Source organism: Garra rufa, chromosome 18 (assembly GCF_049309525.1).
Source record: "Garra rufa chromosome 18, GarRuf1.0, whole genome shotgun sequence".
Lineage (NCBI taxonomy): Eukaryota > Metazoa > Chordata > Actinopteri > Cypriniformes > Cyprinidae > Garra > Garra rufa.
Genome location: NC_133378.1, coordinates 33,716,445 through 33,733,239, shown reverse-complemented (window position 1 = coordinate 33,733,239; position 16,795 = coordinate 33,716,445). Strand labels below are relative to the sequence as shown.

Below are 16,795 nucleotides of genomic sequence, written 5' to 3'. Positions count from 1 at the left end.
CTCGCTGATCTTACAGAGCCCTTATTCGTATATCTAACCTGACTGATGAACTAACCCTCAGCGTTCGCTTCTATTCACACATCTGGCTGCACTTTCACTCTTCACTTACACTTCAAACAGTATTATACAGTATGCTAGGCAGCTGTCTATCTATTTTAACAGTGTTCTTCTAGTGGCATTTTTGTACACGTGGTTTAAACGGGGATCGGACGCTTAAAACTGTGTTTTGTGCTTGCAAACGCATGAGGGAGAGGGGTCAAAAACTGTGATTTATTATACGTCATAATTGTATAAAGTGTCTACTAATCTACTAACTGAAAATGTGATTTTTGTCAACTGAAATGCCACTGTTATGCACTTTTTATTAACTCACTGTTGTTTTTGTTCTTTTTATGTAGAAAATGCTTACAACAAGACTTTTTTTGAGTACTGCCCAGAGCAATAGTGCAATGATACAACGATTTTTGTTTTTTTATAGTGGTAACAGATTGTATTTTTGTAACTTAACATACTTGTGAATTGTACTGTTTGCAACTCCAGGTATGACACCAAAAACAAAAAGGCAATTTAAATTACTGCGTGTTAAAATCAAGGATTAACATTAAAAAGTTTAGGGTCAGTAAAATTTTCTCATGTAAAGTCGTTTATGCTCATCAAAGCTGCATTTATTTGATTAAAAATACAGTAAAAATAGTAATAATGTGAAATATTATTACAGTTTAATAAAACTGTTTTTTATTTGAAAATATTTTAAAATTTAATTTATTTCTGTGATGCAAAGCTGAATTTTCAGCATCAGTCTTTAGTGTCACATGATCCTTCAGAAATCATTCTAATAGGCTGATTTGGTGATTTCTTATTACTATCAATATTGGAAATGATGCTTCTTTGATTAATAGAAATGTATTTGTTGATTTGAAATAGAAATCTTTTATAACATAATACAGTTGAAGTCAAAAATGTACATAAACCTCACAGAATCTGCAAAATGTTAATTATTTTACCAAAATAAGAGGGATCATACAAAATGCATGTTATTTGTTATTAAGAACTGAACTGAATAAGATATTTCACATTACAGATGTTTACATAGAGAGTCCACAAGAGAAAATAATAGTTGAATTTATAAAAATGACCCTGTTCAAAAGTTTACATACACTTGATTCTTAATACTGTGCTGTTACCTGAATGATCCACAGCTGTTTTTTTGTTTAGTGATAGTTGTTCATGAGTCCCTTGTTTGTCCTGAACAGTTAAACTGTCTGCCGTTCTTCAGAAAAATCCTTCAGGTCCCAAAAATTGTTTGGTTTTTCAGCATTTTTGTGTATTTGAACCCTTTCCAACAATGACTGTATCATATTGAGGACGATCTTTTCACACTGAGGACAACTGAGGGACTCATATTCAAGTATTACAGAAGGTTCAAATGCTCACTGATGCTCCCGAAGGAAAAACCAAGCATTAAGAATCGGGGGTGAAAACTTTTGAACAGAATGAAGATGTGTACATTTTTCTTATTTTGCCTAAATATTATTATTTTTTATTTAGAACTGCCCTTCAGAAGCTACAGAAGATATTAACATGTTCGCCAAAAGACAAAATATGTTACATTTACCCTGATCTTTAAATTCAAAAAGTTTTAACCCCCGGCTCTTAATGCATAATTTTTCCTTCTGGAGCATCAGTGAGCATTTGAACCTTCTGTAATAGTTGCATATGAGTCCTCAGTGTAAAAAGATGCATTTGAAAATCTTAGTCATTGTTGGAAAGGGTTCAAATACACAAAAATGCTGAAAAAACAGAATTTGTGGGATCTGAATAATTCATGTTAAATAATTAACATTTTGCAGATTCTGCAAGGTGTGCATAAACTTTTGGCTTCAACTGTAACTTTTGAATCTTTAAAAGCAAATCTTACTGACCCAAAACCTAAACGGTAGTGCATCTCAATATATAATGCGAAAGTTTCATTTTTCTTCGTTAATTTCTGTTATCTTCAGTGCATTGATTGCTGTTGCTCTGGTCTGTTTGGTTTCCTGCTGCTTTTTGTCGTTCATGAATCTTTGCGTGTAAATGAACTCTCATAATGAACGTCACACTACGCCAAAACTTACGAATAAAAGATGAACTCTCGTCTTAACTATTATTATATGGGAGCCATAAATACAGTAGATTCTGTTGTCATGTTGTGTCTGATTCTGACAGATTTATCAACTCTAGATCCCAACCAAAGACCACAGACATGTTGGTTTTACGAGGACCTGTTCTCCAAAGCAATCAGAACCAGCACTTGTTGAGAGAAAGTTCATTTATAAACGTGTTATCTGTGATTTGTGAACAGGCGATTACTCAAAGTTTTCCCTGATATGTTTGAGGTAAAATGTCATTGGTTGTTCGGTGACCAATGAAATCGTAGCACTTTCTGTTTAACATGAACATTTTGTTTTGTGAATATCAAATCAGTACGACTCCCAATGTAACAAATTAAGTTTTGTGAACCATGCAGCCAAAGGGGAAAAAAAGACTAACATTATGTTCTAGATGGTGGCTGTAGCACATAACCCTTTTATTGCTTGCTTTCATATTTCTGCTTTTCTTTTCATGTCGGTGTCATTTGTAAAATATGTCTGGATGTTGTATAACAGAACATTCTTCTGTAAATTAGAGCCTCTGCTCCTTTTCTTTTTTGCTCTTCGTTTCTGCCCTTTTATCTGTTCTCTCCTCCTAAACAGAAAAGAATCATGACAATAAATGAAACGTGACTGAAGTACTAACTGCTTGTGCTTGCCTTTACTTCTCCTGCCTCTTTCTTCTCTGTAGTGCTTTGCATTATTATATAACATCTGCATTAACTCAACTTACTGATTTTGCTGCTGTAAGCGTTTGACTAGGTCTTGTTTAAAGTTTAACACTCAAATACTGTTCTTGTGTTTACTGTATATTTAAAACACTAATATTTATTCTAAAAAACTATTTATTCTTTCATTTTATTTCAAATGAATCAAATCCCCAGAACATGACGGTTAAAGTTATGTGTTATATATTAAATGTATGACACAAGAATACACTACTGTTCAAACGTTTAAGGATTGGTCAAATGTTTTCAAAAGTCTTTTAGGCTCACGCAAGGCTGCATTTATTTGATAAAAAAATGCAGAAAAATCAGTAATATTATTACAATTTAAAATAGCAGTTTTCTATTTGAATATATTTTAAATTGTAATTTATTCCTGTGATGCAAAGCTGAATTTTCAACATCATTACTCCAGCCTTCAGTGTCACATGATCCTTTAGAAATTATTCTAATATGCTGATTTGCCGCTCAAGAAACATTTCTGATTATTGCTAATGTTGAAAACAGTTGTGCTGCCGAATATTTTTGTAAAAACCATCAATTTTGCTGAATAAAAGTATTAATTTCTTTAAAAAATCTTACTGCTTTTAAACAATATAATTATTAATAAATATCATATATATACATATAAAAACTTAAATCGTTTTTATGTTGTACCTATGGAAGCTCATTTCCGCCACTGAAAAAAAAAAATTAAAAAAGGTAATTGCGATTTTTTTTTTTATCTCACAATTCTGACATTTTTCTGACAAGTTTATATCTCACAATTCTGAAAAAAAAAAAAAAACTCAGAATTGCTCATTTGCATCACTTTTTTCTCAGAATTGTGAGATATAAACTGGCAGTTGCATTATAAAGTCAGAATCGCGAGATAAAAACTCTTTTCTTGCAGTTGCGAGTTTGCGAGTTGCGACAATTCTGACTTTTTTTCCCCTCTAAATTATGACTTTTTTTTGGAATTGTGAGATATAAACTCACAATTGCAAAAAAGAAAACAGAATTGCAAGTTTTTATCTTGCAATTCTGATTTTATAACTCGCAATTGCAAGTTTATTTCTCATAATTCTGACTTTATAACGCAACTGCAACTAAACTTTTAAACAATATAATTATTAATAATTATGACTTTTTTCTGAGAAAAACAATTCTCAGAATTGTGAGATATAAACTCACAACTGCGTTTAAAGTCAGAATTATGAGATATAAACTTGAAATTGCAAGTTATAATGGCAGAATCGCAAGATAAATCAATTATGACATTTCTCGTAATTCTGATATTTTTCTCGAAATTCTGACTTTCTCTCGCAACTGCAAGTTTGTATCTCGCAATTCTGACTTTTTCTCGCAATTGCATAATAAATTCAAAATTATGAAATTTTAACTCGCAATTGTGCGTTATAAAGTCGGCATTGCGACATATAAAAACATGCAATTCTGATTTTTTTTCTTGCAATTCTGACCTTTTTTCAGAATAGAGATATAAACTCGCAATTGCGTTATAAATTCAGTATTATGAGATTTAAACTCGCAATTGTGAGTTATAAAGTCAGAATTGCGAGATATAAAAACATGCAATTCTGACTTTTTTTCAGAATTATGAGATATAAACTTGCAATTATGACTTTTTTCTCACAATTGCGAGTTTATATCTTGCAATTCTGACATTTTTTTCTCAAAATTCTGACTTTTTTTCTTGAAATTCAGACTTTTCGGAGATATAAACTCGCAATTGTGTCATAAAGTCAGAATTATGAGATATAAACTTGCAATTGCTAGTTCTGACTTTTTTCTCGCAATTGCGAGTTTGTATCTCACAATTATTACTTTTTTTCTCAGAATTGTGAGATAAACTTGCAATTGTGAGTTATAAAGTCAGAATTGCAAGATAAAAACTCACAATTCTGACTTTTTTTCAGAATTATAAGATATAAACTTGCGATTATGACTTTTTTCTCACAATTGCGAGTTTGTATCTTGCAATTCTGACATTTTTTTCTCAAAATTCTGACTTTTTTTCTTGAAATTCAGACTTTTTTCTGAGATATAAACTCGCAATTGTGTCATAAAGTCAGAATTATGAGATATAAACTTAAAGATAAAAACTCGCAATTCTGACTTTTTTCTCGCAATTGCGAGTTTGTATCTCACAATTATTACTTTTTTTCTCAGAATTGTGAGATATAAACTTGCAATTGTGATGGGAAAAAAGACTGATATGTTCTCAGAATTGCGAGTTTATATCTCACAATTCTAAAATAATAATGCGCAATTCTGAGAAAAACAGTCAGAACTGTGAGTTTATAAATTGTGAGAGAAAAGTCAGAATTGTAAGATAAAAAGTCGCATTTACATTTTTTTATTTTTTATTCAGTGGCAGTGGTTTTTAAATCACAAAAATGCAACTGGTTTATGGTTATCCTATAGACTTTCATTGTAAGTTAATAAAATTCACTAGAACTTGTATTTAAACCGGAACGTGACAAAACTCAAATTTGATCTTTCTTTCAATGGTTGTTGTGCAGGCACTAGTCAGTACGCATGAGTACCCATCCTGGGAAGACAGGGACAGTCTCCTCATTGTAAATCAAGCATGAGAAATTCACACAGTTTAGCAAAGTGTTCAAACCCAGTCTTTGTCCCCTCAAAAGTTTCAGTTGTTGCCATGGTTACCAAGACAGTACAAAGACACTATGGCACAAGAAGACTTATTTCAGTCCTTTCTGTCCCTTTAATTCTCACTCTAAATGTCTGAAGTGCATTAAAACATTGCATTGAAATAGACTTGATCTTCTTACTTTGGCATTCAAGGGCCTGCTTTTGCATTAGTAAAGCTTCTTTGAACATAAGAGAACTATTTACCTTTTTTACATCAATTTTATACAAAAGCATCCATTCACATTAGCTGCATTTTAGTTATATGTACAGTCACATTAACTGTGTTTGATCCTATTTTAGGTGACACCACGTACCTGGACATTTTCCGTGAGTTTTCCCACATGGCATCCCACAATCCTGAGAAGCTGAAACGGAGGAGTGTTCATTTCCGCCACTCCTTCAGGTAGTTAGATGACATCCATTAGGCATCTGTAAAAAGAAATTGTAAAAAATATGCTTTTTTTATGTTTATGTTTATGTTTATAAGTTTTTCTTTTTTAATCTAGAGTGTGACAGATCAACATTTTTTAAACCTTTCGACACCAATCAAGCTGGAGCAGAAGACACTTTTACTAGCTTTTATCATAAGTGTGATTGACATAATTATGGTCGTGTTGAATGTTTGAATATGTCAATGATTTTAATGCTATTTTTGTATCATTATGGGGTCAGCTGGACTTATCCCCAGTGTTTAGTGTTAATTTTCTTCATTTGCATTCTCCTTCTTTAAGCCATTGACAGTAACAGACACTTAATTAAGCACTATGTCAAAACATCTGCAATTTATGGTTTCCTCATGTCTGTTAAAACATATAATCAAAATCATGCATGAATGCTTTCTGATTTTCCATTCATCTCAGTACTATTACAAGCATCACTATATCCTCTCTATTATAAAATATATCTGGCGTTGATTATTTGTTCTGTTAAAGCAAAAAATAAGGAAGTTGTGTTTGGAGAATCTGCAGTGATTTGCAGTGTCTGTTGCTGTAGTGATGAATGTACTGTTTTGTATCGACTATGCTGGTGTAGTCTATATATTTTAACTGTACAGCCACTATAAATCATTGCAAATTCAAATGCAGATATTGTATATTGTCTTTTTAGATGCAAATTGATAATATATCATACAATTATGGTATTTTGTTAAAAATGCAAAAACGTTGAGTGGACCTTTTGTTGTTGGAAATAAATATATCTTTAAAAAAATATGCTTGCTTACTTATCAGTTAAAATGACGATTTTGCTGCATAAAAACATGGGTTATTTACACATGTGAAGCATCATTTTTCATAAAAATTTCTCAAAACTTATTTCACACACAATTTCATGCATTTCTCCTGAAGACAAATGAGTTAGATGTCAGTAAGATGGACAAGACATTTGACAGACAAGAAGGACTGAGAGTAACCTTACATTCAGGTATCCACATGAATCCAGACGATTGAACCAGTCTTATGAACCAGCTCTTTATAGTGAATCAAAAACATGCAGTGTGATCACAGTCGATTTCCAAACGAATGACTCGTTTGTGAACCGGTACTTCACAGCGAATTTACAAAAAAACGAGAGTTCGATAAGTATAAAATGATAAACATGAAGACAAGTACAGGCTGATTTCCGAACAAACGACTCCACTGAGTCGGTTCTTTATAGCGACTCATTAACACAAGTCACACAATGTAGTCTGATTCGCAAACGAAAGACTCTTGTCAGTCGGTTCTTAAACTGAATCAGTGACACATATAGAGTTGTCCATTCTCCGAACAAATTGTGTTTTTTTTTTTTTTTTTTTTTTTGTAAATAATAAATAGGGATGGGAATCTTTTACCATCTCACGATTCAATTCGATTCCGATTCTTGAGGCCACGATTCGATTCAAAATCGATTTTCGATTCAAAAAGATTTTCGATTCAAAACGATTCGATTTTATTCATAATGATTTCTAATCGGGTTTCTGATCATGATCTACTCTCATCTGCTTTGCTATACAGAATGACAAACGGAGACATTAAAGTGGCTTTTTCACATTTATTAAGTTAAATTCTCAGGGAAGTGCCTTTTATCAAAAATATTGTATGGTTCTCAATTGCTACTCATTAGTAGCTAGCTATAAAATAAGTTGGAACAAAAATAAAGTGCTTCTTCATAATACAAAATGGTTGAAAATAGATGCATTTCCCAGGAAAGTTGCAGTTTACCAAAAATATCATGTAGAAAACAACCGGAGAAGACAAAAAAAAACCCAATATATTTAAATTTTAATAATAATTTAATTTTAATCATTTTAAAATTTTAATAATATTTCTCAGTCAGATTCAGTAACTTAAAGAATAACAAGTTATGAAAATAAAGTGCTTCTTTCAAAATGAAAAGCAAGCGATAGACCGAGTTATTTTTTTTTTTGCTCTCTCGGAGTTGGCAGGGAGTTTCGTGAAGCACTGCACTGTGCGATGGTCTGCAGCTGGCGGCTGACTCCGCTCCGTGTCGCTGAGCTCCGGGTGATGCCTAGTAATATGAGCACGCGCATATGTTGTGCTGCCGAAGTACTTGGTCTTCGTTTTGCAAAGCTTGTGCACTGTGTGTCATGTCCAGCGCAGTGCTTCCAGGCATTCGGTAAAAACCGAAATGCCGCCAAACTTTAGCTTTAAGTGAAGACGGGGCTGATTGGATCTTCCTCTCATCCATATTTGCTTCCTCTTTGTTTTAGTGATTTGCCGCGCACGCTTACGTTCAAAAACCGGCTGCGTGGTGACGTCAGTATAGGCTAGTTACAAAAATGAAGGCGAAAAGCCAGATGATTTTATTTATTTATTAAATCGATTCTTGGACATTTCAGATCGATTCTGAATCGTTGCAAATGAGAATCTAGATTTTTCTGTGAATCGATTTTTTGGCACACCCCTAATAATAAACATACATGACGACGAATACAATCTGATTCTCAAACAAATGACTCCAATGAGTCGGTTTGTTATAGCGACTCATTACCACACAGGTCGAGCAGTACAGTCTGATTCCCGAACAAATGACTCCAATGACACGGTTATTTATAGTGTAATTTTTGTCTTTGTTTCCTTTAAATGCCAGAGGTTTGAAAAATGATGTTAAAAGGAAGGCTTTATTTTTGTTTCCTAAGAGGCACTGACTGACTGACTCCTGAACGAATGACTCGAATGAATCGGTTCTTTACTGTGAATCATAAACATACGTTACAAGTACAGTCTTATTGCCAAACAAAAGACTCCAATGAGTCGGTTCTTTAAAGTGACTCATTAACACGCAGGTCGAGCAGTGTAGTCTGAATCTCGAACGAATGATTCTAATGAGTCGGTTCTTTATTCTGAATCATAAACACACATGACAAGTACAGTCTAATTCCTGAACAAACCACTTCAATGATTCGGTTCTTTATAGTAAATCTATCATTAACACAGTCGAGCAGTGCAGTCTGATTCCTGAAGGAATGACTCTAATGAGTCGGTTCTTTATTCTGAATCATAAACATACATCGCAAATCTGATTTCCAACAAAAAGACTCCAATATGTCGGTTCTTTATTCTGGATGATAAACATACACAACGAGTATCTTGTATCAGTTCTTTATAGCAATCAACACATAGGTGGAGCAGTAGTCTGACTTCATTTCGAGTCGGAGATAACTGTAGGTACTGACTGCTACACACTATGTATAAATATTGTTTGTTTTATATAAATAAACGAACAAATTAATTAATTCTGATTTTTAATAATGTTATAATATTATAAATTGATGAAAGTATTATTCGGCTGTATACTGCATACAATGCCATACAAATGATTTTCTTACTTCAAACATTTCCTCAAAAAAATCCCATTTAAAATCCTAAATACACATCCATTTTACATGAGTGCAACTCGCTCAGTTTTGTCGGCGCAATGTCAGACTTTTATTTTGAAAGGCAGCCGAACGCTTCGCAGAACTTTTATTTTCCCTTTACATCATCACTTCCTGGAGTTGCGGCAGCCATATTGGCATGGGGAATAGATGACAATTTCACCTTAGCCGAAGAGCTACATTTTTGTTATTTTTGAAAGTTTATCAAGGGCGTGTTCACTCTGAAACAAACGGGATATTAATATATCACCCCGATTTGACCGTGGTCGATCCCGTGGAGGGCGTTGAAAGAGGTGAGACCGAACCGTTAAAAATCCCCTTTCAGTGTGTAAGGCTGTGTTTTAAAACCTAGTAAACCATCTACCTAGACAGCATCTGTTGTCATCATAATGTAAATCTGAGCGTTTAGAACGCGTCTGTGACGTCCAAAGATGCTGTCTTGATAGGCAGCTCACTATATGTTTTGAAACACACTCTGTCTCCGTTTAAGCGCCTTGTTTACTCACATCGTTGTTGTTTAGTCATATTTAACTTTACAGCCGATTGTTCACTGTTATTGTCTTATTTTAGCTACAGTTGCTGACTGTTAAGGTGTTAACCGCACAGTAAACACATGCCACCATGTTGTTTTAAATAGCACAACAGTTCTTCTCGTTTGCTTAAATGTCTGCCGTTGTGTAATCAAATCTGTAACTGTTACAGTTAAGTGTATTGAGAACACTCAGATTGCTGTACACTTACTTTGATCATACACGAATGTCAAGCTCCTTCCTTGTTGACAATCATAGCAATGTGGTTGCAATTAATGTTAACAAACATGAAGTATTGTTGATGTATTTCAGACATGTAAATATTCTGTTTTTCACATCAGTCTCATGTAAGAACACTAGGAAGTGTTGACATTGTACTGTGTAACTGAGAGTGCCATGTGATTCACAGATGAGCAACAACCTAAACAAGAGGGCCCCAACCACAGCAACACAGCGGTTAAAACAGGATTACCTGCGCATCAAGAAAGATCCAGTCCCGTATATCTGTGCTGAACCTTTGCCCTCCAACATCTTGGAATGGTACATTTGATTTCCTTTAAAACATTTATTATGTTATTTTATATGTTGCATGCATACACACAAACACATAATATCAGTCTCAAAAGTTTGGAATAAATAGCACTTTTTAATGTTTTTGAAAGAAGTCTCTTATGCTCCCCAAGACTGTATTTATTTAATAGAAAAATACAGTAAAAATAGACATCTTGTGAGGTATTTTTAGATTTTGTACAATTTAAAACAACTGTTTTTAGTTCTAATACACTACCAGTCCAAGTTTTGCTGCTCAAAAAACATTTATTATTATTATTATTATGTTGTAAACAGCTGAGTATAATTTTTTAGGTTTCTTTGATGTCTTTGTCATCACTTTTGGTAAATTCAAAGCATCCTTGCTAAAAGCATAAATTTCTATCATTTCTTTCTCCGAAAAATTAAAAATGACACAGACTCCAAGCTTTTGAATGGTATAGTGTATAATGTTACAAACGCTTTTCATTTCAGAGAAATGCTGATCTTTGGATCTTTCTATTTATCAAAGAGTCCTGAAAAAAAATGTTTAAAATATTGCTAACAAAAATAATAATAAAAATGTTTCTTGAACAGCAAATCAACATATTAGAATGATTTCTGAAGAATTATGTGACACTGAAGACTGGAGGTAATGATGCTGTAAATGTAGCTTTGATCACAGGAAAAAATATATTTTAAAATATATTCAATAGAAAACTTACTTTAATATTTCAAAATAGTTCCGCCTTTGTAGTGGTTTGGATCAAATAAATGCAGGCTTGGCGAGCAGAAGAGGCTCCTTTAAAAAACAAAACATTTGCTGTTCAAAAACTTTTGAAAGAAGGTTGTTGTTGTTTTTAAGAAGGAATATGAATACTTTTATTCTGCAAGGACACATTAAATTGTCTTGAGAGGCTTCTTTCAAAAATATTTTTTAGTCATGGTTTAAGGTTAGAGCTTCATCAAGAAATGATTTTATTTTTTTTTTATTTATATTGTATTTAGCCGAATATTCTATCTGCTTCCTTTCAATGAAAGTGAATAGAGAAGGATGCTGTTCTCAAAAGGATACAAAAGCACCATGAAAGTGAATTATATGACTCAGACAATATATTCCTAGTCTTTTGAAGCAGAATGATGCCTTTATGTGAGGATTTGGCCTGAAATTGAAGTGCACTATTTGTATGGACTACTTTTATGGTGCTTATTTGTCCTTTTAGAGCTTGACTGTATGTAAAAACTTTTCTTTCAAATCATAATCTACATTAAAGACTTCACATCCGTGGCTTTCTTTCTCTTTCAGGCATTATCTAGTACGTGGCCCTGAGAAAACTCCATATGAAGGTGACTCCCCAGTTTAATTTCACATTAGTCCTTACTTTAATAAATTCTGCAGTTTCTGCTTCATTTTGACTTGTATTTTGTATTTCATAGGTGGTTACTATCATGGCAAACTCATTTTCCCCCGAGAATTCCCGTTCAAACCACCGAGCATATACATGATCACACCCAACGGCAGATTTAAATGTAATACAAGGTACACAACCTGAGACTTTCATTTTCTTTTCAAGACTATTATTTAAGCACAAAGGTATGTAAGCATAGTTATTTTGAGCATTGTTACAGCTAAAGGTTGTTGTTATTGGCACAGCCAGCAAGCCTTACTACTATTAGGAAATGTGTACTATCTAATAAAATTGTTTTTCTTGGTTGGAACACGGAATTGACAAATCAGCATCTGCATCTGTTTCTTTAAAAGTTAGAAGAAGAAGAATACAATTCCTGCATAATGACATGCTCTCTCTTTCTCTTTCAGGTTGTGTCTTTCTATCACAGACTTTCACCCTGATACGTGGAACCCCGCGTGGTCCGTATCCACCATCTTAACCGGCCTCCTGAGCTTCATGGTTGAAAAAGGCCCGACTCTCGGCAGTATCGAAACCTCTGACTTCACAGTGAGTGTAAAAATTTGAAATCTTTAAGCATTTCACTGCTCAACAGACTTTTAAGAGACACACACGCAAGTGTCATTTGTAATATTTTAAGGGATTAATTCACCCAAGTGAATAAATAATTACAGAATTTTTCTTTATTTATTTTTCCTAATTTTTGAGGGGGGTGTAATTGTTTTTCTACCCATGTAAAAACCATGTGTCTAAAAATTAGTGTCTATAAATTATGCACAAGATATTTAGGGGTGGGCGATATACCGGTAATATACACAGACACGATTTAACGGTAGAAATTCGTCAACCAGTAGAGATTTTGGATTGTCTCACGTGACATTGCTGTGCTATGTGGTCACAAAAACGTATTGTTTACATGTGCTTTTAAGCATTGCTGTTGAAAAACAAGTGATTTTAAGCCAATGAAATGCAAGCAGTACCGAAAGAGAGACATGACTGTGAAGCAGTGTTGTTTTTGATAACCATCTTAGATTTAGTCTGGTGCATTCACACCGGACGCGACTTGCGCGGAAAAAACGCGCTATTCGCGCGTAGTTGAACGCTTGAACATTTGAGTTTACTCGCGCCATTCGCGCGGTAAAATTCGCGTCATTCGCGCGTGACATTTTCTTCACAACAGACGCGAATTCGCGTCATGGGAGGGGCTTCAGTTCTGCCACTCGTCAGCGGGAAAGTAGTTGTAAAATAGGTGAATGAGCTCAATTTGCCAGCTTTAGCTTGCTTGTAGTCTCAATATGTATGTATATGTAGGTCAAATTGAGTAAAGAGCGTTTTTTAAAACTAACCAGATTGTCCGACTTCTTCACTCACTTTCTTCCTAGCAAGATCCTTTTTATTCCTGTTTCTACAAAAGTCCAAATATATATCGTACAGCTCTGAGGAACCACAGACAGCAACGGTGATTTTGTCCGCCATTGTTGTTTCGGATTTCTGCCTCCGTCACTACTAGAGCAAGCTCCTGATTGGTTAACGCGGCGCGGATTTTCGCCAAATTTCAGATTTTTGAACTCGCGCGAATGGCGCGGCAGTCGCTTGAAACGCTCAATGCGCGCCGCTTCATTCGCGCGTTTCGCGCCGCCTTATTCGCGCGTTTCGCGCCGCAGGATGGCTATTCGCGTCTTTGCATTGACTTAACATGTAAATCACTCACGCTTGCCGCTTCATTCGCGTCCGGTGTGAACGCACCTTTAGTCTTTTGGACTAAAATGCTTATTAGTTTTAGTCAAATTTTAGTCACTTCTAAATGTGATAGTTTTAGTCCAATTTTAGTCGACGAAAAGTCAAAAAGGTTTTAGTCTAGTTTTAGTCAAAAAAAGGGGAAAAAGTCTTTTAACAAATTAATGTAGGTCAGTAAGTATTGAGCCGTAGTTTACTGACGAACTATGTGATAATGAAAGCTGTTTGCGTAGCTGCTCAGTGAACTATGGCTCTGTGTAGTAAATGGTGCTACATCTGAAAGCATGTGAAAATACCACATTTAATAATGTTTAGCTTCTAGCACAGAATAAGGCACACAACATATTTCATTGTATTCAAAGCAGTGATAAAGGCATTGCATTATTATATACTGTATTATAAGGTAAATAATAATAAAAAGAACTCTGATAAACCCTACATTGTCGTAATCGTGTTTGTTAGCCGTGTTGAATCAATGAAAGCACAAAGCATGTAAATGGGATCAACTTTAACGCCATGTTTGCTTTCAATGTGTTCCCTGCAGAAAAGGCAGTTGGCCTCGCAGAGTCTTGCGTTCAACATCAAGGACAAAGTCTTTTGTGAACTGTTTCCAGATGTTGTTGAAGTAAGTACCATGCCAGACTTCCTCACAGATGTATGTATGAGCCATAAACGCATTCTTTCTACAAACATTTTAATACTTGATCCCTTTCGCCCCACTTCAAACAGGAAATCAAGCAGAAGCAACGTATGCAGGAGGAGCTCAGGTCCCGCTCACAAGCGCTGCCACTTCCCGACGTGGTCCCAGATGGCGAAGCCCACCACGCGCAAAACGGCCACCTGCCTCTAAACGGCCACCTGCCCCCTGGCGGAGCCCACCCACCTGACCTCCAGCAGGTCAACCGCAACCATGGACTCCTGGGCGGAGCGCTTGCTAATTTGTTCGTCATTGTAGGTTTCGCTGCTTTCGCCTATACCGTCAAGTATGTTCTGCGGAGCATCGCGCAGGAATGAATCACCCAACGAGAAACACCGACGGGAGGGACGAAAGGGCCGGTGCTGTTCTCACGACCAAAATAGGTAGCGAGAAATCAAAAGGGTTTTCTCACAACCAAATAAAATGAAGCAGTGTCCCGTTAATGAAATTGAGAGCTTGGTGATTTCCTCCACGGTGGTGACAACCGGCCACTTAAAGGTCAAGGTCAAGGTCACGCGAGGGCTTTATTAACATGGAAGGAAATTTAAAAAAAAAAGCAAATTTTCTACCTTACCCAATTCCCAGAAGAAGCCAACGTCGTGTGACCGCGAAATTAATCCGAGTGGGCTTTTTGTTGGGCCTGAATCAGCATTTGTTGTTTTTCACATTAAACTGTAAGATTTTAGAACCTGTGCATATAGGACGCTGAGTTTTTAGGTTCAAGATTAAACGAGAAAAAAAGTCCAATCATTCCTTCAAAACAACACAGCAACAGAATAAAATGCATTTCTGAAGTGTGTCGCACCATTTATTGCTGTGACGAAACTCCCTGACTGTTTTATGGCTCAACTGTAAACATGCTTTCCGATGGAAATTTGTTCTTAAATGCATTTGTGCTCGCTTGCGCTACACCAACCGTAACAAACAGTTAGGCCAGGAAAGAAGCGGTGTTAAACGAATTATTTGTCTTTTGTTTGTCCGTGATGCAGCGCTCCAAGTGTACATTAACTTTCTTTCGAAGGGGGTCACTGTCGGTCAAAAGAAAAGCATATGAACTCATTGTTTTTATTTTCCAGGCCATGTAACACTATGAATTGTTTTTGTGCAATATGTAGGATTGTCAGTCAGCACTACTTGGCTTCTTTTCTTTTCAAGGGTTGTGGTTTATGCAATAATTCTTAAATTAAAATGCCGATTTAATTTTGTTATAAACATAGGCAGGCGAATATGCATTCGATTCTTACCTTTCCTGTTGTACTGTAAGATCTTTGGTTGTGTTCATTAGTACTTGGAGTTGCACAAATAATTCACAACAAAGACTTGCAGTCTAAGTCTAGTTTGCTGAGGCCTACATGCAGCGCAAAACATCTCTTTCTGGGTCAGAACGGTCGTGTCGCTGTTCATTCAGACCCGGAGGGAATTAATACTCTCTTTTGTACCAGTATGTTCTGGTCTCCCCCAATTCAAGTGTTCTGATGTCCCGAACACTAGCAGTAATACTTTTTTCAGCACCTCCATGGACGCTGTTGATCGATATCCTTTCCTTTAGAGGGGTGTGTAATCAGAGATAGTCATGTTGTGTTTACATTTTGAATAAATAATATTCTGTTAAGGAAAGCTGTTTGTGTGTGATTCAACTCCAGTTCTTACCACTTGCAAATATCTAGAGACAAAACACTTCTTAAAGGGATAGTTCACTCAAAAAAAATTCTGTCATTAATTACTCACCCTCATGTCGTTCCGAACCTGTCAGACCTTTGTTCATTTTTGGAACACAAATTAAGATATTTTTGATTAATCCGAGAGCAACTGACACATTCAAGGTAGTAAGGACATGGTTAAAATAGTCCATGTGACATCAGTGGTTCAACTGTAATTTTATGAAGCTACGAGAACACTTTTTGTGCGTGAAGAAAACAAAAATAACTTTATTCAACGATTTCTTCTCTTCCGTGTCAATCGACATGCGTTCATAAGAGTATCAGGGCCAGTGTTGTTTTTCATGTCCCAATAATGTGCATTATTTCATTATCACAATATTGGGAGAAAAAGATCTATTTTAACCCCTGGAATGTGATTCCTTGCTGAAAACACAATTATAACCATCACAGAAATTCTAATGGTTTCCATTAGAACAAAGCACCGAAGCCCTTAAAATGTTTTTCTCTAGTGTTTTTTAAGACATATTCCATAGGATTTAGGATTTTTAACAAGCCAACATTAGATGATGAATTACCAGTAGAAACCAACAGGGTTCATTATAGTAAAACCATTATAAATTATGCTTATAATGGTTTTACGGGACTCCCTCCAAAACATGACTGGACTAGTTTTGAGTAGAAATTAGGTAGGTTTTGTTGTGAAAACCTGGCAACCCTGACCAGAATGTATTAGTATAATGCTGCTGAGCCGGTGTTCTGACGTAGAGAAGAAATTGTTTAATTAAGTTGGTATTTAAGGGATTAAAACAACATGAGGGTGAGAAATTAATGATAGAGTTTTCGTTTA

General features: G+C 35.2%; 2 protein-coding genes across 2 annotated transcripts in view; both read left to right on the top strand.

Moving 5' to 3' along the window:
• acap3a (ArfGAP with coiled-coil, ankyrin repeat and PH domains 3a) overlaps positions 1-6,702 on the top strand; it is a 102,358-nt gene extending 95,656 nt beyond the window's left edge. Inside the window, exons 25-26 of the mRNA XM_073823018.1 lie at positions 5,810-5,912; positions 6,016-6,702. Of these exons, the coding sequence (XP_073679119.1) occupies positions 5,810-5,912; positions 6,016-6,022 (110 nt within the window). The 3' untranslated portion in view covers positions 6,023-6,702. The remainder of the gene's footprint in view (positions 1-5,809; positions 5,913-6,015) is intronic.
• A 2,811-nt stretch (positions 6,703-9,513) lies between these two features.
• On the top strand, positions 9,514-15,904 carry ube2j2 (ubiquitin-conjugating enzyme E2, J2 (UBC6 homolog, yeast)). Its single transcript, XM_073823403.1, has 7 exons — positions 9,514-9,679; positions 10,326-10,456; positions 11,751-11,791; positions 11,882-11,984; positions 12,264-12,402; positions 14,135-14,215; positions 14,320-15,904. Exons 2-7 carry the CDS (start codon positions 10,326-10,328, stop codon positions 14,602-14,604), a joined length of 780 nt encoding a protein of 259 aa, XP_073679504.1. The 5' UTR covers positions 9,514-9,679; the 3' UTR covers positions 14,605-15,904.
• Positions 15,905-16,795: the final 891 nt, after the last annotated feature.